Genomic DNA, 24,086 nt, shown 5'->3' with positions numbered 1-24,086 from the left:
GCATAGATACTGTATATTCCCTTGTTCCAACTGGCAGGTAAAATTCATAACGTTTAAAAATGAGTCATTTACCTTTGGATCTCTGTGCCTCTCTAAAAACTTTATTGCAAGTATCTGTATTCAAGATATGTACAGATTTGATACAAATACAACAGTAACACTTTAGTGTATTAACACCAATTAAGGAGTAACTGTTTCTTTCCACTGTGAAACCGTGCCAAGTGTTTCTCGTTACGATGGCAACGTGACTCAATAAAAGATCTCCTCCAATCACACTGGCGCCACCCCAGAAGCCGTTCGTACGGTGAAATGTACGTAGGACAGTGTCATCACACAAATGCGTCATGTCTGATGTCATCACATCATCCGGTATTACCAGGGGAGACATGTTAGCGTGACTGCACTCCCTCTGGTACCCGGCTTATTCTATAGAAGTTCAGGTTATCTGTTTTTTTGTCTTCACAGCATTGAGGCAGCCACGTTCCTGGGTGCATCCGCCTCCGTGGAGTTACTGATGGCACTAATCTGAGTGGACAAACTTGATTCCTAGCCAGAGGCAGTATTTAAATGCCTCTACTGCCTACAGAGTACACGTACCTGTTGTGAGTCGCAGTTTATATGCTGTATTCTTACTGAGCAGAGAACTTATGGGAGGACCCTATCCTCATAGAATCTGGCTATCTTAGAACCTTATATTCATATGAGCCTTAGTTGTCAGAGCCAGTGTTTAAACATCACACTCGTGGAGGATGCTTCATTCCTCTTCAGGTGTGCACCTCTTTGAAAGGATTGCTTTTCTGTCTCTGTCTACTTGTATAATATGCCGTACCAAACTTCTTTGGATGGAAGTAGCACCTTGTTCTCCCTTTTGTATTCCGTTTGAGCGAGGTCGTTGTATCTTTTCTGTCTATCTTTGCCTCTCCTTTTCTACCCTGAATGGCAACTATATTTTCATACTCATTCATGTTCAGTTAAAACATGTGTAGAATAGCTTCTCTATGTAACAGTAAATAGATGGATTTGTTGCTACGTTGAGTTAATTGAATATAGCTCTTGCTTTTTTACATTTCATGAGATGAAGAACTAATGATCTGATAGGGAAGATGTGCAGAGAGAAAATAAATTACATTTAAAATGTACCTCTTGTTTAGCTACAGTACTACTAGCATTTGAGAGGTTGCTGTAATTGGAATATTTGAATTTTAAATACAGAGACTAAGTTCTTTTTAATAAGTATGGCCATTTAGATCAAAATAATACTCTGGCATCCTACTGTTAGGTTGATACACTTGTGTCAGAAAGTTGGTAATCGGTCAAAGAATAGAAATAGTAATTTAAGACACCACTACCTTCTTTCAAAATAATAATTTCTAGGACTGACTGTAACAGCAAAGCACTAAAGCTTGGAGCAAGGAAAAATACGGAGTCATAACAATTAAGTGTGAATAAATAAACATGGTGAGCTATGTCCAAAGTAGATGTTTTTTGGGGTAGTGAAGTTCCTTAAGCAAAAGGCACTTCTGACATTATGGAGTAAACTAAGACAGAGGCAGGGGCGGATTGGGCCGCCGGAAACAGGACAAATGCCCGGTGGGTCTATAGGCCAGTGCCGCCTTGGGCTGTGTGTCTGTGTGTCTGTGTGTCTGTGTGTATAATGTAAGGGGGGCTTGATATTGGTTACAGAGGCCCCACATTCTTCCCCACAAAAAGTAAACTGATTGTTGGGGAGAGCACGGGGCCTCTGCAAGTGTCTCTTGCAGGAGCGGCATCTCCTTCTGCAGCGTGGCGTTGTCATGGCGATGCATTGCCATGACAATGTGACCTCACATGGCGATGCGTCGCCATGACAATGTGACATCACATGATGCCGCGACGTCATGGGAGGAGGGTCGGTAAAACAGATATCGCCCAGGTTGATATCTGCCTCCAATCCGCCCCTGGACAGAGGATACAATTAATATAATAAAAGGACTATTAGGATTACCAACATTCAAACAAGAAAAGTTGGAACACAACCATGATGGCATTCTCTGAAAACCGCCGTTGGTTTGGGATGACTCCATGGCGGCAGATGTCTAGCACACATTTATCTGCAATCACCACTCTGCAACATCTTTATACAGCTGACTGAGTAACTTGTCACTTTCTCCTGACTTCTTTCTTCGCGTATCTACAATCTACACCAACTCATTGCTAAATACAAGACTCAGTCAGGTAATATAACAAAAAGCAGATGTTCCCCAAATTCCAAATACTGTGCTACTTCAACTATTCCCATAGAATTTAGGGAAAGTTTGCAACCTTACATGAAAGGATGCATTTCACTATCATGTAAATATCAAGCAACTTGACCCTGATTACTTCTATTGCTACAGTATGTATACCAAGACCTGATATCATTTGCTAACACAATGTCTACCTGTGGACATTGATACAGTACATTAAGCCCTAAAGGTGTAAACATAAAAAAGTAATCAGGGTGGTTCCAACAATTTACATCAGACTTTTCTTATTCAGTATTTGCTAAAGTAATCAGTATCATTGATGATTAATGGCAGTTCAAATAAATGCCTGCTAATGGCTTTCATCTTCTATTGGAAGGACTCTTTAGTGTTATCTACTGTAAACACATATTTCCAAAGAAATACCTAACCTCCATCTCTCTAATGCAGATAATTTTGTACAAATGTGTTCATACAGTGTAATTACTTAATGGTACACCACATGATAATGCCAAGGGAACAATTATATAACTATATTAAAAACCAGTACATGTACCATATCCTGTACTCTAATACAATAGAAGCTACAGCAATAAAAAAAAACTTATTTAATTTACCTTTGCCATTTGTAATTGCTTCATACTAAAATATAATTCCATACTGATTTATGCCTATCCTGTAGTTATAAAAAAAAGTATAATTGTACCTTCAATTCTGTCATACATATACATGAACAACGAAGTTCAAGATCTAAAGACACCATGGACTTTAAATAGCTTCCCAGAGTGTTTTATAACAAATGTTATATAGGTTATAAACATTAATCATCCATGAATCTTGCAAAAACCTTACAACAGTGATTTCTTATACAGTATATTAAAGGACGGTAACTCTTTAAATGTGACATTAATCATTTAACAGAATGACCAATGTTGTAGCAGAAAAGAAATCAGACAACATAGTTTAATTCAAATATAAAAATAATCTGTCTGGAAGAAGTCTTCCCAAGTCCACCAATTAATTGAAATTAAGCATGTGTGGGTGTAACTATGACATAGTGCATGTAAAAATTTGGATTAAAAAAACAATTCTGTGTAGGTCAGAGGACTGATGGCTATTCTTTTTGCAGTAGTTCTGTATATATTTTGTTATAAAATTGTGGACGCTACAAGTTGCTGTTCCCAGTGCATGTGTCTTGCTCTCTTACCTTTTGCCTCATTGTCACAAATGTATGTGAAAGGGGTTAAAACAACCAGTTATACAGCTGACTTGCTATCCTCCCTGCAGGGCACTACAAATTAGCAATAACTCCCCAAAAACCATAACACTACACCTCAATTATGCTGCCTTCACCAAGAATAATTTAAGGTCTTACTCTCTGGAGTCCTTGGTCCTCTGATACTAGAAAAAGATGTAATCAACATAAAAACCCAATGTACCAACATGTGTCCACAAATGTGGTCAATCAAAAAAGGTACTTGACTCAATTAGACCCCACAGACAGTACTTATGTAACCCTCTTTGACCAGGTCTTAAGTTAACATTATGATAGACTTTTTACATGGCTGTACTCTGTGTTCATACTTTTGCAGGGTGCTGGATCCATGCAGCACACAAAACTCTTCTTTTTACAAACAGTTCAAAAACAGCAAAAATCACAACAACAAAAAAATTCGCCCCAAAAGTTCCAAAATTAGGAAAAACAGAAAAACTTTTCTTTTGCATGCCCAGCCAAATGTAACCCTCCATGCCCGGCTCTTAAGGAGTTTACATCATTATAAACTATTTACATGGCTGTTCTCAGTGTCTCATACCTTTACAGGGTGCTGGATCCGTGCAGGCTGGGTGTAAATATGCAGATGTTAGCATGAAAAGCGCCAGGAACTTTTGTAGTACAAACAAAGAGCATTATTCACATTTGTTGATAATGCTTCACATACAAGGGCACGCTTCACATAGACATTAACTGGTGTCAAACAATATAGTTACTTCCCTTGGTAGCTTTCACTCCGACACTAGGGAGGTACTTATAATTGCATCCTTTAGTAATATTAGATTGTCAATCTCTTGTATAGCTTCCTCATTGCCCATGTATCTGGTGGACCCGGTTGAGGGACACACTATTCTCAGGGTTCAGTAACCCTTTATTGTGGACGGCATTCTTCCTCTATACTTAACAGATCAGGAGTTTACTGAGTACTAGCTTCAGGGATCAGTATCCTGTCACTCTGTGAACCATCTACCTCTCCAATACCTATTTTATCGGGCCATCACTAGGGACTCTCTGGTGGACCCGATCCAACTATGCTCCAGAGTTTCTACTCTGAGAAACTCCCTGCTCCTCTTCTGGTCATAGAACAACCTCTGTTCATTACTATGACTCTATCTGAAGAGCACGTTCCTTAACTGAAAACAACAAAGGTGATAGGAAAGGAAATCCATAATACACATAACTATACACTTAACATTTTTACATATATCTTACAGTGAGGCCCTCTCCAACTGCTACTCCTGAGGAACCTGATTTTAGAACACTGGGAGGCGCTATATGTATTCTTAAAATGAAAGTTAACCCCTTGGTTGCTGTATTTGTTCACACAACTTAACATATACAGTATGTGTCTAGCATGACACTCATCATCATTATTTAACATGATTGGCTACTCTAACCCCATGCGAAAACTTTAACTCTACAAAATACTAGGTCTTTGGTTGTATGATCAGCATTTTTCTAAAGGTTAAATGTAAACATCATATACAACTCAACCCCGTTATAGCGCGATCCGCTACAATCCGCTTATAACGCAGTCTGAGCGTGGCTCCCGAGATTTGAAAACCTCCATTTTGCAGAGCGAGGACTAACCGGCACCTAGATCTCTCTCCTCTTTGCTGTCAGCTCTCTCCTCACTTCATAGAAGAGCAAAGAGGAGAGAGATCTAGATGCCGGTAAATCCTCACGCGCCAAAATTTTAATGCGATCCCGGTTATAACGCGGTCTCATTCTGTGGCCCCCAAGGACCGCGTTATAACGGGGTTCAGCTGTATCTTTATTATATACACTATGTATTTACACAGCCACGAATGGCTGCAGTGAAATAATGTATCTGTATATATAGGTAAATCAGTTTTCTGCACAAAAATTTAATGTACAAAAAAATGTTGTTGCATTTTACATGTATGTTTGAGGGAAGCTGTGAACGATGTTTTGCTAGTACAGTACCTTATTTCCATTTTGATCAGACAAATTCAGAACTTCTTACATTTCTCAATTGAAGTCTGCTAAATGTTAACTGTTCCCTGACCTATATAGTGTGTCATAATTTTAAGTTTTATCTTGCCACATTTGCTGAACAAGCATAGACTATTTTATATAGTTACTATCAGCAATGTGTAACTTAGTAACAGAATAGGTCACTTACTCAGACAAGAGAAAAGGTTGATGACCATCTAGTTTTGTGTGAAAAAAACAAGTTAAGCAAAGTTTAGTTTTTAGGCCCACTCCTCATAAACTATTTGCAAGTATATTACCACCAACCATTTGATACAGACAATTATTATTGGATGTAAATGTGTCTATGCATTATACTGTAATTGTAGCATCCAGATAATGAAGCTTATGTAACAAATGCATTTCTGAATTAAACCCATACCAATAGTTAAACCAATTGAAATGTAGAATGAATTATTCCCTTTCTTTGCTCTTTCTGTATTGCTTAATAAGAAAAGATGATTTATCATCAAATTATTCACTGAGGTGTAAAGTTGTGCTTTTAATGAACTGCTTTTAGAGGGCAGAATAACACGATATTGTATGCTTTGATGGGATTGATAATATATCGAGATACTAAGGCACCATTATCAAATTAAGAGATCTAGAAGCGCTATTAAGGTTTTACTCAAATCCAGGTAATCCGCATATTCTGCTCTACCATCGTGGGCAAAGTGCTTTTAAAAAAAGTAGTAATTTAAGACATTTGTTAAAATGGATTAAACATTGGGGTAATGCTCTCCGGACCATATTTTAGTAATGTTTATACAATATGTATGATATTGAAACAGAAAGGGAAAGAGTCTAAAGCAAATCCATGCAGACAATCTTATCACACTTCAGCACTCACTGCTCCACCCTGATCTATTATTACATCACGTACAGTACTATGGAGAAATGTATCATTCATTTGACATGATTTTAAATTGATAGTTTAACTCTTGAAATCTTAAATGTAACAGCTTACAACATTTCTTTCTGTGTGTAAAGCAGGACGTAGAAAAAGCAATGTTTCCATTCGTTTCCCTCCCCACTGTACTACAGAACTGAGCCTCTCTCTACCTCGTGGGTGAGCGAAAATTTCTGAGGGAGGGCCGCGGTGCTTACGGAGGCCCCGTGCTCTTCCCCAAAGCATTTAAATGGAATGCCGGGGGAGCCCGCGAGGCCTCTGTATCTCACTTACCTCGTCTCCGGCGGCTTTTGGCAACGCCGCGGGGACACATGACTTCACGTTACCATGGCAACGCAACATCCCATGCCGTTGTGAGGTCAAAAAACGCCGGAGGAGAGGTAAAGGGGCAAGCCTGCTCAACAGTACTTCCACAGCAGTGGACTACATTGTATCTCATTCAATATCCTGAACACTACAGCTGTTTTCCTCTTGTGGGTGCACCATGGAGGCCAGGGAGAGTGTTATCCAAATCAAGGTTTACTTTTTGAAATGTCTTATTTTAAAGCATGGCTGAATCTTAAAAATTAATACATTTTTGCAGCTGCACATCTTCCAGTTTCGGATATCAAATGGTGCTATTGAGGAAAATTAAGTGGGTAAGGGGGGTGAAAGGAAGAGAGGGTGGAAGGGAAGGGAGTCGGAAAATGGAAAGGCAAAGGCAAAGAGAGAGATATTTAATAATGTGGTGACTCATACACATCCCAAAACACTCCTTTATACAATATGTGGAGAGATAATGGTAAAGAAACCTGAACCCGCGAGATACCTGGGAAATTAGCTAATTTGGATATGGAAAGTATGAACTAGAAGCTAACAGAGCTTTGAAGATCTGGCACCAAGTACCTGCTCCTTCTGTAATCTTTGTGCAATTCTCCAGTGCTACATATTATGGCCCATATTTACTAAGCAGTCTTCGGCTACAAGATGCTGAAAGACATCTTACAGTCCATTCAAGTCAATGGGCTGTAAGGTTTCCTCGAGGACATGAAGGTGTCTTATGGGTAGAAGACTGATTAGTAGATATCAACCTATACAGTATGTAAAAGTGTTTATGTGTAAAGCAGCATATACAACAACGCTAACTATGAATTCATCATACAATATAGCCTGGGTCCACCTGGTCCCCTGTTTGTCCCCTTACCTTTCCATAGGAGTATAGCAGCAAGGGAACTGCAAGTTCCAACAGACTCAAGGGCTGCAGTCCACATGTTGCCAGGCAACCAATAGGGCTGAGAGATTCTGACAGTTAAGACAGTGAGTGAGGAGTCAGTTTGTCAGTTAGGCAGGAGTCAGTTAGTGAGGAGTCAGTTATTGATTTGAAGCCATGGCAGACAAGGGGAAGGGAGGGTCTGAGTGTCAGTGGCACTCAGACTAGGCTAGAAACTCTCCTTAGGTCCCAGATAGGTCTCAATCATGTGAAGTGGGTGACTGCTGCAGGGATGGCCCCTTAGATAGGGACGCTTACCCATTTTACTATAGTGTCAGGGACACAAGGAAGACGCCGTGTGGTGATCGCCGTCTGTGGTCTGGGACCAGACCACCGCGGTGTTAACAAAGACTCTTAAAGGTGAGACCTTCCTACCGGAGTCCACCCAACACAGAGGCAGACACCATCCAACGCAGAGGCGGACACCATTGCTGAGGGCCACAATGCTGGATAACACGGATCCTCATTTCTAAGTCGGGCGCACTGAGTACTGGAGTACTCGGCAGGTACCTCAACAAGTGCACCAACAGTTCACGGGAGAGCGCTACTCCTTACACTTTTGGTTGGGCTGGACACTGGGAAAGGGACAGCAGGGTATTGGTGCCTAGCACCCAAATTTCATTTGGGACATCACTGGTAGTACTGGGTGGGGTGCTCATTATACTGTGATGTGGTGTTATGTTATGTTGCATAGTTGTTGTTATAAGTTACTGTTCAGTAAATACTGTTACATATACCCTTGTGTGCAATTACTGACTGTATTGTCTTGGGAGGGGCTATCCCACTGTGTGAGGATCCTTCCCAGGTGGAGGCGCAGTTAGTATATTCATTACACACACCCCAGGCTCCCAGTGGCGGAGGATCAGGCCTCCTGTTTGCCACTCAATAGCATCACATGTGGTCACACTAGACAAGGGGGAAAGGGGGCTACACAACATTTGAAGGATGACATCACATTTGTCTTCAGAATAACAAAACAAATCAATAGAAAGGTGACAAAATGTTAAGGTACCAGAATATTTTAGTCACGCACTTCCTTTGTACATCCACATATGGGTATATCACAAAAAAATGTTATTATTTGGGAATGACAAATTCTTGGCGCCAAAAAAGGAAAGAGAGGCGATTAGTTACTTGAATTGGAAATATAATGTACTGTTTGGTGTTTGTAACAGCACTGAAACTGAGTACCTGACGAAGGGGTCCAGCCCCCGAAACTTTCTACATTGATGGGTCACTGTCATGGGAGAGGGGGTTTGGTCCGGGATTAAAGGGGTTACACCCCATTTGGCCACCCCCTGCTCTCACTTGGGAAGCAAGGGGTTAACTGGACTACGGTCCAGTAATGTATTTTTACCCTGCATCAGAATCCAAATGTATATTCCCCTGTAAATATGTACTATGTCTGTTCCAGTGTTTGCACCAACACCTACACTGGGATTGATACGGGAGGGAAAGGGTTAAGGTTAACTTAGTGTTTATAGCCCTTTGTTCCATGTTCCCACCTTTTCAGGCTCCATTTTGCAGCCTCCCATAGGTCGCCATTGCAGCTCCATTCATTTCAATGGCGAATGCAGCGGTTTTGGACCTGTTTCCCTCGAAGACCAACAGGTGGCGTCCGAGAAGAGGAGCGGCAGTTTCCCATTGTAAGTCAATGGGGCCATTGACTTCAATGGGGATTCCTCGACGCCGACCTCCAGGAACAGGTTGGCAGCCATCCAAACCGCAGACCGCAAGAGCGGATACAATGTCTTTGAAAAGAGCTTTATCACTGAGTTCAAGTTCACCGGGAACCTTAGGTTCTAGGGCACCTGTAAATAAAATTCTTTTTGCCCCTAGCTCCTAGGCCCCCCCACACACAACCCCCATCGGGTCCAGGAATGAGGGACCCCCGTAAAGGGTCGTACTCATGAAAGAGGATCGTGCCATTGACTCTAATGGCGGAGCGGAGGTCCCATTGAATCCAATGGCGGCGCTCGCCCATGCATTGTCTATGGCGGCGCCGGCCATTGATACCAATGGGGAAAAGCCGCGTGGCAACAAACGGCTAAGTCCAAAAGTGTCAAAAGTGTAAGTCCATATCTCCGGTTCTGGGAGCGCCAGAGGGCTGGGATTTGGGTCGCATGTAGCCACGGTTCCGGCATGAATGCATGGCCACTTCCAGCCCTTTCCGACCAACCAGACGGAGTGTGGGCAATGGTAAAGATTGGCGAGTTTCCCCATAGCCGTCAATGGCGGCGTTTCCCCATTGAAAGGCTATGGCGGAGAAGTCCCATAGATGTCAATGGCGGAGCTTCCCCATTGAAAGTCTATGGCGGCGGGACCTATTGACTTCAACGGCGGAGTTGCTCCATTAAAAGTCTATGGCGGCGGAGCCCGTTGATTTCAATGGGAAAAGAGTGAAAAACAGAGATTCATTTTTAAAGCGGAGAATCCTGTATTAAAAAAGTGTTTTAAACTGCATTTGTGTATCTCCGGTTCTGGGGGTCGCAGAGAGCTGAAACTTGGTCACTATGGAGAATCCCCTCCGGCATGAGGGAGTGGCAAGTATCAGCCCACTGGGCCCAGCAGAACGGATTATTTTAATATGTGAATGTATTAAACTATGAATTGTATTTTTGGTCTGGTATGAAAACTCAGAGCCTATATGCTATGCTAATGATTAGGTTGGGTGACCAAATGGTCTAATAATAACCTTAAATAAATATATACATGTAACAGGGTATGTCTCTTTTTACCTGTCTTTCCCCCTGTTATGTAAATCCCTGCTAGCTGAAGGCTTTAACAGGTTAAATCTGTGGGATTTTGAACCCCTTGTGCTCCTCTTTGATGGACAGGAGTGCAGTGATGACTCATGGCCTGTGTAAGCCTATCAGGGATAGGTACACTGGCGACACACTTTATTCGAGCTCGGCTAGTCCCACGAATTCGGGTATACCCGGGTGTATTGAGGTTTGTGACTGTTTTCTGCCCGAGTGCATTGGGTTATTTTCCAGGCAGGGATTGAAGCATTTTATTCCTGCTGGCTGCAATACTGCACAGTATATATATATATATATACTGCATTACAATTCATGAATTTATGCCATCTGGTAGACACGCGAAGCATTGCAGCCTATTAAATCCTAATCATTATCATTTAACAGATCAGCCGCCCGTCAGCCAGGCATGAACCCAGGCTGGGAAGGCAAACGCAACGGGGCTTGTCAGAGGTGAGGAGCGGTGCATTCCAGGTATCTGCCAGGTACATACTGGGTATTTGCTCGAATAAAGTGTGTCGGTGCAGTACAGACCATGAACCTGCCCCTGCTTCCAGAGGAAGAGGTAGAGCCGAAAGTTATTCAATCTTGCTTGTGCTCTTGAAGAGAGAAGAAGCAGAGAGCTGTCAGTCTCTCCTATGGCAGGATGAGCGTGCTCACCCCCAACCTCTGAGCTGGGGGAACATCAGATTCAGACTAAGGCCGTATACTATCAGGGCAAAGCACCATCCAGAGGAATGGAACCTCTGAGACCATGCACCGCTGTGAGGAAGAACTGCAGTGAGTGACAGCCAATAAAGATCCTGTTCTAATATACCTCAGTCTGAGTATCAGTCCTTGGGCTGAGGGGGAAAGAGTGCAATAGTGGGGCTGACCTCCGAACATCCTGGAGCCCACTACTGCTGGAGGCGCTAAGCACCATGAGAAGAACCAGAGGAAGAACCTAAGTCTGTCCTGATCTCCACAATACCGCAGATCAGACTCAGCTCTCCTGACCCTAACAGGTATTGCACCACACACTAGGTAGCATGGGCTGTGTATCTCCCAATTACTCTCTCAGTGTTCTGATGACAATAAATATGTATATACTATATTCAAAGGTCATTTTACTTAATTTGATTTGTTATGCCATCTGCCAAAAATTATATACCTCAATATATGTCTGTTCTGACAGCATCAGAAAAGAACTGTACATGAAAAGCTGGCATCTGTTCTGTGCTCAATCTACAAAGGACATATTTATTTTGCATTCACATGGGTATTTTGAAAATGTACTGCCCAATTTATATGGCAATTTGCAAGAGTGATAAAATGCAGGTTTAGTTATGTTACAGTAGATGTCTCACATTTTAGCTTTTCAGGATAGGCAAATAAAACTGTTCCTTTATAAATTGTTTTAATGGCATAAGCGGTAGTGCAAATTTTCTACTGAGAGTATCACCATATGAATTCCCTGCCATGGTCACTAATGGAATCACGTATTAATGTTACAATATTCATGATTTACCATTTATCCAACATCGGAGTATTTTTCTCTCTCCATTTTTTTATACTTTAAACATTTTATATTCTTCTACAGTATATAAAATGGGTAGCATTTAATGGCAATAAATTATACAAAAAGTTTAAGTATCATTGTGTGTCTTTTAAAGGTCAAAAATTAGAAAATGGCCAATTATAAACTCATTGGTTTAAAGCCAATGGGAATAAGGAGGAAAGCACACAGAACATATCCAAAGAATGTGATTTAGTTGAGAACATGATGTTAATGTTTGGGAGCCCTGATACAACAGGCTAGAAAACAAAATGTGTAAGGTGTGAAATGCGTTTCATCATTAACAGCCAATGCTTGCATTGCTTATTAAACAATTTCTGACTACAGTACTCTATGAAGTCCAAGTCACAGTTTTGCTTTGGGCTGTGCACTTCCTTCAAGTCAACTAGTCTTTACACGGTTCATGGTTATATGCTTTGGACTAATGGCAGTTCATGAGTAACAGCAGCATGGACGACTCTTGCAATACCTTTTACACAAAGGCTTATCAAGCCTAAGCTTTGTCGCTGGTCATTGCTTTGGAGAGGTGCCTGACTGATTGGAACTTCCTAGTTTAGGAAAGAGATTGGTACGCCATATCCGATGTGCTAGGCAATTAGCCTTTCTGGGTTCCGTGGAACAATGAGGACACCATCAGGGGTTCCAACAACAAAATAATTGTCAATAACAGATATTTTACTTTTGAAAACATAATTTTTTAACATTTTTTAATCCAATAATTTTAAATGATTTTTTAATTATAAACGTAAATTACAATTTTATAAAATATATACTATGTAGAAATAGTATGATAGTTTATTTAAAAATAAATAAGCTGTAGAGCCACAGTAGAGTTTAATAGGGTTCCAACATTTTAACCAGCTTAAAAACATGCTTTCCAAACTGGTGTACTTTACAATTTACAATCTGTGTACATTACATTAGGATTTGTTTTGATCTCGATTCTAAATAATTTTTTCGGGTTACTATTATGGGTACACAATCCAAATACAGAATCCTATGGATGCCTTATATTTTAGATGGTTAACCATTCTACAATGACAATGAGGCCTCTATAAACAGGTGACCTACTCACACAAACATGATAAAACAAATAAGATAAGTGCTGTCAATGAGCCGCACTTAAAAAATGACTGATAAAGGTCTATTAATGGATCATAATGTTGATACAGATGAAGTAGTAAGACTAACTATCTTTGATGCCATTGCCACGGGTGGTCAGTGAAAGATTAACACTGGAAGGCATCTGTAGCTCTAGTCAATTGTTTATCATAATATTCTCACATATATCTGCCTATATGTATGATTTTTATATGCCATAGCTATTTCTATCTTAACACACAGGATAAGTAACATCCTGTCTTTATGTATGGCTGCTACCGTACATGTTCAATTGGTTTGCAATAAAATGCCTGCATTATATACTTCTATAAATCCCATTCTAGCCATATGTTGGTACTCAATGTTGTGTAGCTCTGTCTACCATGGCACAGTAATTAAATCCTATTAGCTAGCAATTAATGGAAACAATGTGCATCAACAGATGGAGCAGCATATCATTAAATGCTTGCAGAACAGTGTAGTAGTATCCTCTCATATACAACCTCATTATTTCCCATCTTGATTACTGCAACCTTCTGCTGCCTGCCTGCCTGTCCTGCATACTAGCTTTTCCTCGACGTACAAAATATTGTCTCTAGGATAATCTCATTCTCTCAATCTTTATTCAGCATTAGTGCACCTCGGATCTCTAGTGATTAATTCCACACTCTTTCTATAGCAGGGCTGCTGAACTCCAATCCCCAACCCACCCCCAACAGGTTAGGTTTTAAGGATATCCCATCTTCAGCACAGGTGGCTCAATCAGTCCCTGCTTCAGCAAAGGGCTCAATCAGAGGCTCGGTCTTCCACTGAGCCTCTGATTGAGCCATTGAGTCACCTGTGCTGAATCTGGGATATCCTGAAAACCTAACCAGTGGGGGAGGGGGGGGGGCTTGATGTGTGGAGTTGAGAACTCCTGCTCTACAGCATGTCTCTTTAGCCTCGATCCACTAATGGTCAATACCTCAGTTAGGCCCATATTTATTAAGCAGTCCTACTCAATTAGACACATTCTGGCACATCCAAGTGAACGTGTTATGGCATAGCACTGCTTAGAAAAAACAGACCTTGAGCAAAATTGATCCGCACCTGCATTGCTTTATTCTCTAAACCTGTGCTGTATCTTGTGCAGAATGCTGCTTTGTATCATTGTGATGCATATGTAAGTTGCTTATCTAGTGACAAGTGTATTGCCACATAAATGCATATATAAAGAAAAAATACTTATTTACATATTATTCACTAACATCCAATCAACTATTGGAGTTGCTTGAAACAATAGCGCAAATTTGTAGAACTTATCACAGGGTGGTGGCATAGATAGCTTGGATGTATGTAATGTACTGTATATAGTCCAATTTGGCATAAATCAAACCGGAAGTATGTGATAGCAACTAAAAACTGCACTTGGGTAACAGGACTCCAGGGCAAATTAATGCAGCCAAAAAATAAACATACTTCAGATACATTTGAAACATGTACTAAAGGAGGAGCGGAAAACCTCCCCCGGCGGGCAGAACATGACTGAGACCTCTGGCTTTATCTCAAAATCGGAACTACTATTTCATCACAGATAAGATTTCACCATCTGATTATTCTATGGGACTTTACTCTATCACAGGGTATTAGATACAGCTGATTACACCGGGGTTATATTTCACTATATTTTGCATACACTACAGATGCAGCAGCCGTTATCCGACCATTTATCAGGTTGAATCACACACTATAGTGCGTGCTGGTCCGAGATGGTCCTCTGCAGACTAAATGGTCCATCAGATTAACAAAGCAGGTGTCCCTGCTGTGTTAATCCTACTGGGGTCTATCTGTCTTTATGAGACGTGCAGTAAGAGAGAGGCTGAATCAATCACTCTACCTGCGCGCCTCTAACAGGCAATCGCGGGGATTTTATTTAATTTGTAACACTACAGTATTGTAGCAGGGGGTCTCCAGAGCTGAACCGCATTGATTACATGTTGGGGACACCCTACTTCCCGAGTTACAGGCCGCCGTTATGGGGTGCCGGTATCTACGCCATGTTTAAATCCTGTGGGCCACGTGACCGTGGGATTTTAACATTCCAGGAGATACCAGCACCCCATAACGGGGCCTGTAACTTGGGAAGTAGGGGGTCCCCAAGGCTGAAATCAACTTTGTTCAGCTCAGAAGACCCCCTGCTCCCACACACTAGTATCAAACACCCAACCCCCAAAGAAAAAATCATTACCATAGCGGAGAGCTGCTAAGGTAATGAAGCTGCTAACATTTTATTTTTATTCATAGTGTACATGAGCAGGGAGTCTCCTGAGATGAACAAAGTTGATTTCAGCTTCGGGCCCCACCTGCTTCCCGAGATACAGGCCCCGGTATGGGGTGCCCATATCCAAGCAATGTTAAAGGCATTCGGTCACATGACGCGGAGGATTTTAACATGGTGGGGACACCGGTACCCCATAACGGGCCTGTATCTCGGGAAGCAGGGGTCCCTGAGGCTGAAATCAATGCAGTTAAGCTCAGGAGACCCCTGCTCACGCACACTATTAATAAAAAAAAATGTAAGTAGCTTCATTACCTTAGCAGCTAGCCGCTAATGCAATGAAGGGTTTAAGGCACAATAGCAGGTTTATTGGGGACAGAAGGGGTGAGTCAAGGGGGTACTTGGCCCTTCACTCACCCCCTCTAGCCCCAATAAACATTACAATATGTACTATTCACCAATACACAACCCACCCACCCCTTGTGCCCCCACATTTTTTCTTTTTTCTGCACGGGATTAATACCAGAGGTCAGCAGGGGTCCTAGGGTGGTCCCGTGATAGTCTGGGGGCCTCCAGGCGATCCCTGTGGGTGTCCGGGGGTCCTCGGGTGGTTCCTGTGGGTGAAGGCAGCTTAAAGTAAATAAATCAGCAGCATAAAGTAAATTAAACTGGCACTTACCCCTGCCAGGATGAAGGCTGTCCTCATTCTCATCACCGTCCTTGTCCTCCATGGGCATCAACAGCACAATAAAAAAAATACAATCTAATGGCCCCTAACCCCTTAATCACCTTAGCGGTTAGTTACCGTTAGAGTAATTAAGGGGTTAACCCACACTCCCCCGCTGACCACCCACCCTACCCGGGGACACCACCCTCGCTATCCATTGATTGGCACAGTGTTAAAGCATGCCCATATAATATGGGCATTGTTTAACACTATAGCAATAAATGGGAAAGCTAGAAAAAAAACAGGCCCAAAATAAAACACTATTAAATAGAAAATAAAAACCCATTACAAATGCCAAAAAAATTGATTGGCATGGTGGCACACCCATGCCCTCAGGCCATGAGCTGCCACCATGCCATACAATATACAACCTGTCAATCACCAAAACAATCCTCAAATAAAAAACATATTCAATTTTAATCTTAATAATGTCTAAAAAATAATTAATTGGCACGGTGGCTCGCCAATGCCCTGTGTGCATGAGCTGCCTCCATGCCAGGCAAAATACAACCTTTCAATCACCAAAACAAGCCTCAAATTAAAAACACATTCAATTTTAATCTTAAAAAATGTACAGATGCAGTGGTTGTTATCCAATAATTTCACGGGTTGTATTCCTTTGAACACCCCGTGTTCGTTCGAGATTTCTTGAAATTTTCCCGTGTTAAGACGCAAGTTTACTAGTGTTTTGATCGAGTGCAGAAAATTGCATTTTAGCGTTGTCTGCAATGCCGTCAAGAAACTCAAGTGGGCGATTGCGAGTTATTGTCTTACAAAATCTAATTGCAATTCAACCTGTCTTTTATTCCCGTACAGTACTTCAAGTGTGTGTGTAATTGTAATTTGAAGATTAAGAATATGAGTTCATATACAGTACATGGGAAAGAAGTTCTTTCTGAGGCTCCTTAGCTTTTAGCCATTCAAAAATTCTCGAACTGTAGAAGATTTAAAATATGAACACAGACAACATAAACTATTTTTAATTAATTAAATGTTTTATTTGTACAGGATAATAAAGTTAAAACGAATAATACAAAAATACAATGTCGCTTTACTTCCGAATGTAAAATATATATTCCGCACATGCGTTTATGTTAAATTGGAACCTTGTTGAAACGCATATGCGTGTCATCACATTTCTGCGCATGCGTTTAGGGAGGGAGGAGTGGCTCAGTGAGTAAACACACTGACTGGCACTGAGTTTGAAGCAGGGGAGCCTGGTTCAATTCCCGGTGTCGGCTCCTTGGGCAAGTCACTTTATCTCCCTGTGCCTCAGGCACCAAACACATAGATTGTAAGATCCATGGGGCAGGGACCTGTGCCTGCAAAATGTCTATGTAAAGCGCTACGTAAAACTAGCAGCATTATACAAGAACATGCTATTATTCTTAATATTATTATGTTAAATTAGAACCTTATTGAAACGCATATGCGTGACATCATATGGGCACTTTACAATAGGACTAGAGTTTTACAGTACATTAGGTTTTGGGTGTCTGAGGGAAAGGGACATGGCATGCATGGATTTGAGCACTGTGTCTTACCTGGCAGTATTGCTGGGAGATCTTATCCCAACGAACACCCATGCACCTATCCATACTCTCCATGGTCTCCAAAAGACGATCCATCTTGGCCTCCATTTGGTCCCTGTATGGATCTGGTGCAAGGAGTGCTGGTGTCACCCCATCTTGGCCTCCATTTGGTCCCTGTATGGATCTGGTGCAAGGAGTGCTGGTGTCACCCGGACGAACATCGGCGTTGCTGGGTGCAGGAGCAGGTGGGCCGGGTTTTCCGGACGAGCATCGGCGTGGATGGGTGCTGGAGCAGGTGAGCTGGGGGTTTCTGGACAAGCATCAGCGTGGATGGGTGCTGGGGGTTTCCAGATGAGCATTGGTGGACAAAGGGTCAGAGAAGGCGGATGTTTTGGAATCGGTGGTGGTGGGCGATGGCAGTGAAAAGTCTGGGACTTCCGATTCGGCTTTGGTGGGTGCAGGGGCACTTCTGGTGCCCATCCAAACAACTTGATCCTTGTTGATTTTGGCCATTTTCTTCTTCACATAATAATGGCCAGGGTCCTTTGCCTTGGGAGCCTTCGGAACATTTTTTCTAGGCACCTTCGGCTTGAAAACAGCTTCTGATTTTTGCTTTCTCATGGTTGGCACAGCAGAAGAAAGCAGGTTCCTACGTCCGTAGAATTGGTGTTGATCCATGGAAGCAGATGGAAGAAGTTTCAGTTCAAGAGCTCATTCAGATAGAGATCAGCGTGTGGGAAACTATGCATTTTGTATCACCTTTTATGCACTGTGTCCCTATTGGAATTTTTTGGCGGCCATGGACACGAGCTGCAGGTGTTAAAAGTGGGCATATACTGTACAGCACTTTACCTCTTGTGGTCCATTACAAATACACCATCACTTCTGTTGATTCAATGCACATTGAATATACATTGAATATACATTGAATACACATAGAATATATATTCCTCTTGATTTATTTTCTAAAGCATCAATGCCGAAGAAAGGTTTTTCAAAAGGATCTCAGCATGAAAATACAGGACATGTACAAGAGAGGACACAGAATTTTACAGATCAACCGCTGGTTACTGAATTCGGGCCTCGATTTAGCACAAAGCACTGTCAGCTAACATACCCATGGTCAGGCAAAAAGGGTAAAGCGGAATCCCCAAGTCACAACAGAGTAAGTATTTTTGGTTTCTTTCTGCAATTACTGTATTACTCTGAAAGCTTCTTACATATCAAAAAGCATGTTTTTGTTTACTTGTTTTCTTTTCAATTCTTTTAGGCCCAAGCAATTACTGTACTACCGTACTTTGAGAAGAAAATATAAAATGTTTTTTTTTCTCTTTCTGCTTTTATTACTCAAATTCTTCTCTTTTACTTTAAACTGTAGGACTGCAAAGCTTCTGGAGGACAAAATCAGCAAGGCTAATGATGAGCACTGTGCAGCAAGAGTCAAGACTGTTCTAGAGAACATTCACAATATCACAGCATCTCAACCAGCATCAGGGTGATGAGATGCCAAATGGGATGGAAATATGGACGTGTCAAGTAAGTGTCTTACTGTAATAAAGTATATTATAGGCTAAAGCAGTCAAATTCCGGGCATTATCGAAATTCCTGCCCTCTGATTGGTTAAAATTTTGGGCATTATCCATTCAGCAATGCCTGGAATTTTAGCTGCTTGCAAAGTGTTGATTTCAATGTGATTATTTCCAGCCAATCAGCTTTCAGAACAGCTGAGACAGGGCAGGGGATTGGTTAAGAAGTATCAGCCATGGGTTGACTCCTCCCCCTTGCTCCATGAACTGAGCAAATTCAGTTGAATTGGTGGTGTGGGAGAGAGAGAGAGTCTGCAAAGCAAGTGAGTGTCTGCCTGCAGTTTGTTTCTGGCTGTAGTTTCTGTGTGTGTGTGTGTGTGTGTGTGTGTCAGCAGCAGCAGTGTTTGAGTGTAGCAGCAGTTGTGTGTGTGCTGTGCTGTTGTGTTGTATGTGTGTAGCAGCAGTTTGTGTGTGTAGAGATGCTGTGTTGTGGGTAGATGTGGTGTGTAGCGGTTCTGTGTTGTGTGTAGAGGTGCTGTGTTGTGTTGTGTGAAGAGGTGCTGTATTGTGAGTGTAGAGGTGCTGTGTTGTGTGTGTGTGTGTGTTTGTGTGTAGCAGCAGTTTGTGTGTGTGTGTAGATCTGCTGTGTTGTGTGTTGAGCTGCTGTGGTCTGTGTGTTATATGTTGAGCTGCTGTGTTGTGTGTGTGTGTGTGTGTGTGTGTGTGTGTGTGTGTGTGTGTGTGTGTGTGTGTGTGTGTGTGTGTGTGTGTGTGTGTGTGTGTGTACACAGAGGGGCGGCAGTATGTGGATATAGATATCTGCAGTGTAAAAGTATATAGAGGTGGATTCATGTATTTACCATTTTATTTGAATAATAAAAAAATCTATATAACTATACAAAAGTGTCTATTAATTATGAAAAAAGTCTACATTTAGCCTATAATAGTAATAATCCCCTCAGAACAGGGCATTACTGGGCAATAATGCCCTGGCTGGGTTAAAGTCCCTCGGCTTCGCCGCGGGCCTCCAACTCTTCCAGCCAGGGCATTATTGTCCAGTAATGCCCTGTTCTTCGGGGATTATTACTTAAGTATAATGCAATACTGTAGTATGCAAAGTATTGTATTGTATTGTATTGTATGTCTTTATTTATATAGCGCCATTAATGTACATAGCGCTTCACAGCAGTAATACAATAAATAACAGATAATATAAATAACAGATCATGGGAATAAGTGCTTTAGACATTAAGGAAGAGGAGTCCCTGCTCCGAGGAGCTTACAGTCTAATTGGTAGGTAGGGAGAACATACAGAGACAGTAGGAGGGAGTTCTGGTAAGTGCATCTGCAGGGGGCAAACTTTATGTGCCATGTGTTCAGAATAGCCACAGTGCTATTCATATGCTTCTTTAAGCAAGTGTGTCTTAAGGTGGGTCTTAAAGGTGGATAGAGAGGGTGCTAGTCGGGTACTGAGGGGAAGGGCATTCCAGAGGTGAGGGGCAGTCAATGAAAAAGGTTTAAGGCGGGAGAGGGCTTTAGATACAAAGGGGGTAGAAAGAAGACATCCTTGAGAAGAACGCAAGAGTCTGGATGGTGCATAACGAGTAATTAGGGCTGAGATGTAAGGAGGTTCAGAAGAGTGTAAAGCTTTAAAAGTGAGGAGAAGAATGGAGTGTGAGATGCGGGATTTGATCAGAAGCCAGGAGAGGGATTTCATGAGGGGAGATGCTGAGACAGATCTAGGAATGAGTAGAGTGATTCTGGCAGCAGCGTTAAGGATAGATTGTAGGGGAGGCCGGACAGCAGGAGGTTACAGTAATCAAGACGGGAGAGAATGAGGGCCCGAGTCAGAGTTTTAGCAGTCGAGCAACAGAGGAAAGGGCGTATCTTTGTTATATTGCGGAGGAAAAAGCGACAGGTTTTAGAAATGTTTTGAATGTGAGGGGCAAATGTGAGAGAGGAGTCGAGTGTGACCCCAAGGCAGCGTGCTTGGGCTACTGGGTGAATGATCGTAGTTCCAACAGTAATGTGGAAGGAGGTAGTAGGGCCAGGTTTGGGAGGAAGTATGAGGAGCTCTGTTTTAGCCATGTTGAGTTTAAGGCGGCGGAGGGCCATCCAGGATGATATAGCAGAGAGACATTCAGAAACTTTGGTTTGTACAGCAGGTGTAAGGTCGGGTGTTGAGAAATATATTTGTGTGTCGTCAGCATAGAGGTGATAATTAAACCCAAAAGATGTTATTAGGTCACCTAGAGAGAGTGTATACAGAGAAAAGAGAAGAGGTCCCAGGACAGAGCCCTGGGGTACCCCCACAGAGAGATCAATAGAGGAGGAGGAGGTATTAGCAGAAGAGACACTGAAAGTACGATGGGAGAGGTAGGATGAGATCCAGGATAGAGCTTTGTTCCAAATGCCAAGAGTATGGAGAATGTGAAGGAGAAGAGGGTGGTCCACGGTGTCAAATGCTGCAGAGAGGTCGAGTAATATGAGCAGAGTGTAATGACCTCTGTCTTTGGCAGCATGGAGGTCGTCAGTTATTTTAATGAGGGCTGTTACCGTGGAGTGAGCAGTGCGGAAGCCAGATTGTAGAGGGTCTAGGAGAGAATAGGTGTTGAGAAAATGGAGCAAGCGAGCGAATACAAGACGTTCAAGGAGTTTAGAGGCAAAAGGCAGGAGGGAGACAGGCCGATAGTTAGAAAGACAGGTAGGGTCAAGCTTGCTGTTTTTGAGTAATGGTATGACTGTTGCATGTTTGAGGGAGGATGGAAAGGTTCCAGAGCAGAGGGAGGAGTTAAAAATGTGCGTGAGCGTAGGGATTATAGTAGGAGCAAGAGGTTTTAGGAGATGGGAGGGAATGGGGTCAAGAGGGCAAGTGGTAGAGGGAGAAGAGGCGATCAACAGCGACACATCCTCCTCTGAGACAGTGGAAAAAGAGTCAAGGAAGGCAGGAGGAGAGTTAGGAAGAGGTGTAGGATGGGAGGAAGAAACAGAGGGGATGTTCTGACGTGTGGATTCCACCTTTTCCTTAAAATAGTCAGCAAAGTCCTGAGCGGAGATGGAGGAAGGAGAGGCAGCTGAGGGTGGTTTGAGTAGAGTATCAAAGACAGAGAACAGTCGGCGTGGGTTAGACTTGTGCATGTTGATTAGTGAAGAAAAGTAGGCTTGTTTAGCTTGCGAGAGGGCAGAGTTGAAACAGGATAGCATAAATTTGTAGTGAAGGAAGTCTGCGAGAGTATGAGATTTCCTGTGACAGAACAGAGAAGTTAGGACAGTACAGGTAAAGTGTTGTACTATGCACTACTGTACTGCAGGTTAAAGTGTTGTTTTACTGAACCTGTAAAATTATTTCTTGCCATTACAGAGCGTATCCAATGATAAGGGATGCCAACAAGGTAAAAAGCGTGGACCAAGCACGGGCATGGATCGACAGTGGCGAGACTTTTCAGGGTGTCATCTTTTCTGACGGGACAACTGTAGCTCTTGAGAGATTTGCCACTTTTGCATTCCACAAAAATGGGCGCCTATCTCTGAAGCCGCGTCCCAAGCACCCAGTGAAAATGCATGTGTGGGGTGCGATCTCTAGATGTGTACCAGGATGCATAATCATAATTGAGGGTAAAATAATGCACAAAGTCACATGCTGTAGCCTTATGCACTATATAGTACAACTGTATTCTGTACCCTAATGTTCAGTTTTAACATCATTTTTTCTTCTCTTGTTCCAGGAATCATGGACAAAGTATTTTTCCAAGAGCAAATAGTCACCCGTATTGTTGAATACATTAGGCATGATTTCCCATCCGGTGGTCACCGGTTTTTCCAAAAACAATGACCTAAACATACCGCCTCTACTACCTATATTCTTGCACGCAGTATCAACTGGGTTAAGACGCTACCGGAGTAAGTGCTCTTTTTCTTATTGTTTTAAACGTTTTTTATCTGTTCAACTAAATCGCCATTTTTTCCCCTCCCATTCCAGATCACCAGATTTGAACACCATAGAACTAGTGTGGCATGCGCTGAAGGATCATTTCAGAAAGGTTGTTAAGCTGTCCAAAAAGGAGGAATTAATACAAGGAATAATGAGTTTCTGGAATGACATACTGACTGTACAAAAATGCAACAACTACATAGACAATATTAGAAGCATTTTACCCGTTCTTTTAGAGCGTAATGGGAATGCCACCAGCATGTAGTAAGTGCTGTACTGTAGTAAGGTAAGTACAGGTACAGTAAGTATAGTAAGGTAAGTATGGTACTGACAATAACATGATTAAATGTTAGCCTTCTATTAAAGGTAATTGAACGTTAACCATTTTATGTCTGCGCTTAATCTCCACTTTATATATACTTAATTGTATACAGAACTGTATGTATAGTATTTGTATAAGACGTGTGTCTTACCTATTATTTATAAAAATTCATTATAGTTTACATGTATGGCAAGTTATAGTTTATTCGCTTTGTGTGCCTTTCAGTAGTGTTAACCAGTCAAGGCCTTCAATTCACTAATCCTACAGCCATTTTATTTCTTTCACTGATGCAGCACTACTGGAAGGGAGGGGGGGGATGTCCAAGCTTATTGTACAGTACTGTGTGCATAACAGTCAATAGTTTGTCCTAACCCCCACTCTCTGAATGACAAAAGAACTCCACGGTCTTTTACACCGGCTCAGCTAACCCCATGGAATAAAAAACTACAATAGCCAAAAACGGAAACATTACAGTGTGTCTTTGTGTGTGAATGTCCTATAGTGAGTGTGTGGTGGTGGTGGGGGGGGGAGGGAGAATGGAGGTGCAACTAAATTAGTCTGTCTTGGTCTAATGCTGTTATGAACCAACAGGATAAAAGTTTAAAGAAATAATTTGAACTGTTGTAAAATACAATAAAAGTTATGACCCCCTTGATACTGTACCATGTGTGTGTATAATACTGTATTTCCATAAACAGTATGATACTGTAAGCAGACGAAGCCTACC

The 24,086-nt window shown here is 42.0% G+C and overlaps 1 protein-coding gene across 16 annotated transcripts in view; it reads right to left on the bottom strand.

The window, feature by feature from the left end:
- The window catches only part of MAGI2 (membrane associated guanylate kinase, WW and PDZ domain containing 2), a 1,068,715-nt gene that overhangs the window by 237,175 nt on the left and 807,454 nt on the right, over window positions 1-24,086 (bottom strand). For 12 of the 16 annotated variants that reach the window (XM_075599598.1, XM_075599601.1, XM_075599590.1 and 9 more), the window contains one exon: window positions 4,037-4,063. The exons of the other annotated variants lie outside the window; for them this stretch is intronic. In XM_075599598.1, coding sequence (XP_075455713.1) covers window positions 4,037-4,063 — 27 coding nt within the window. The remainder of the gene's footprint in view (window positions 1-4,036; window positions 4,064-24,086) is intronic. 16 annotated transcript variants of the gene reach the window in all.

This window comes from Ascaphus truei, chromosome 5 (assembly GCF_040206685.1).
Source record: "Ascaphus truei isolate aAscTru1 chromosome 5, aAscTru1.hap1, whole genome shotgun sequence".
Classification (NCBI taxonomy): domain Eukaryota; kingdom Metazoa; phylum Chordata; class Amphibia; order Anura; family Ascaphidae; genus Ascaphus; species Ascaphus truei.
The sequence above is the reverse complement of the archived record's forward strand: the minus strand, read 5'-3'. Positions and strand labels throughout refer to the sequence as shown.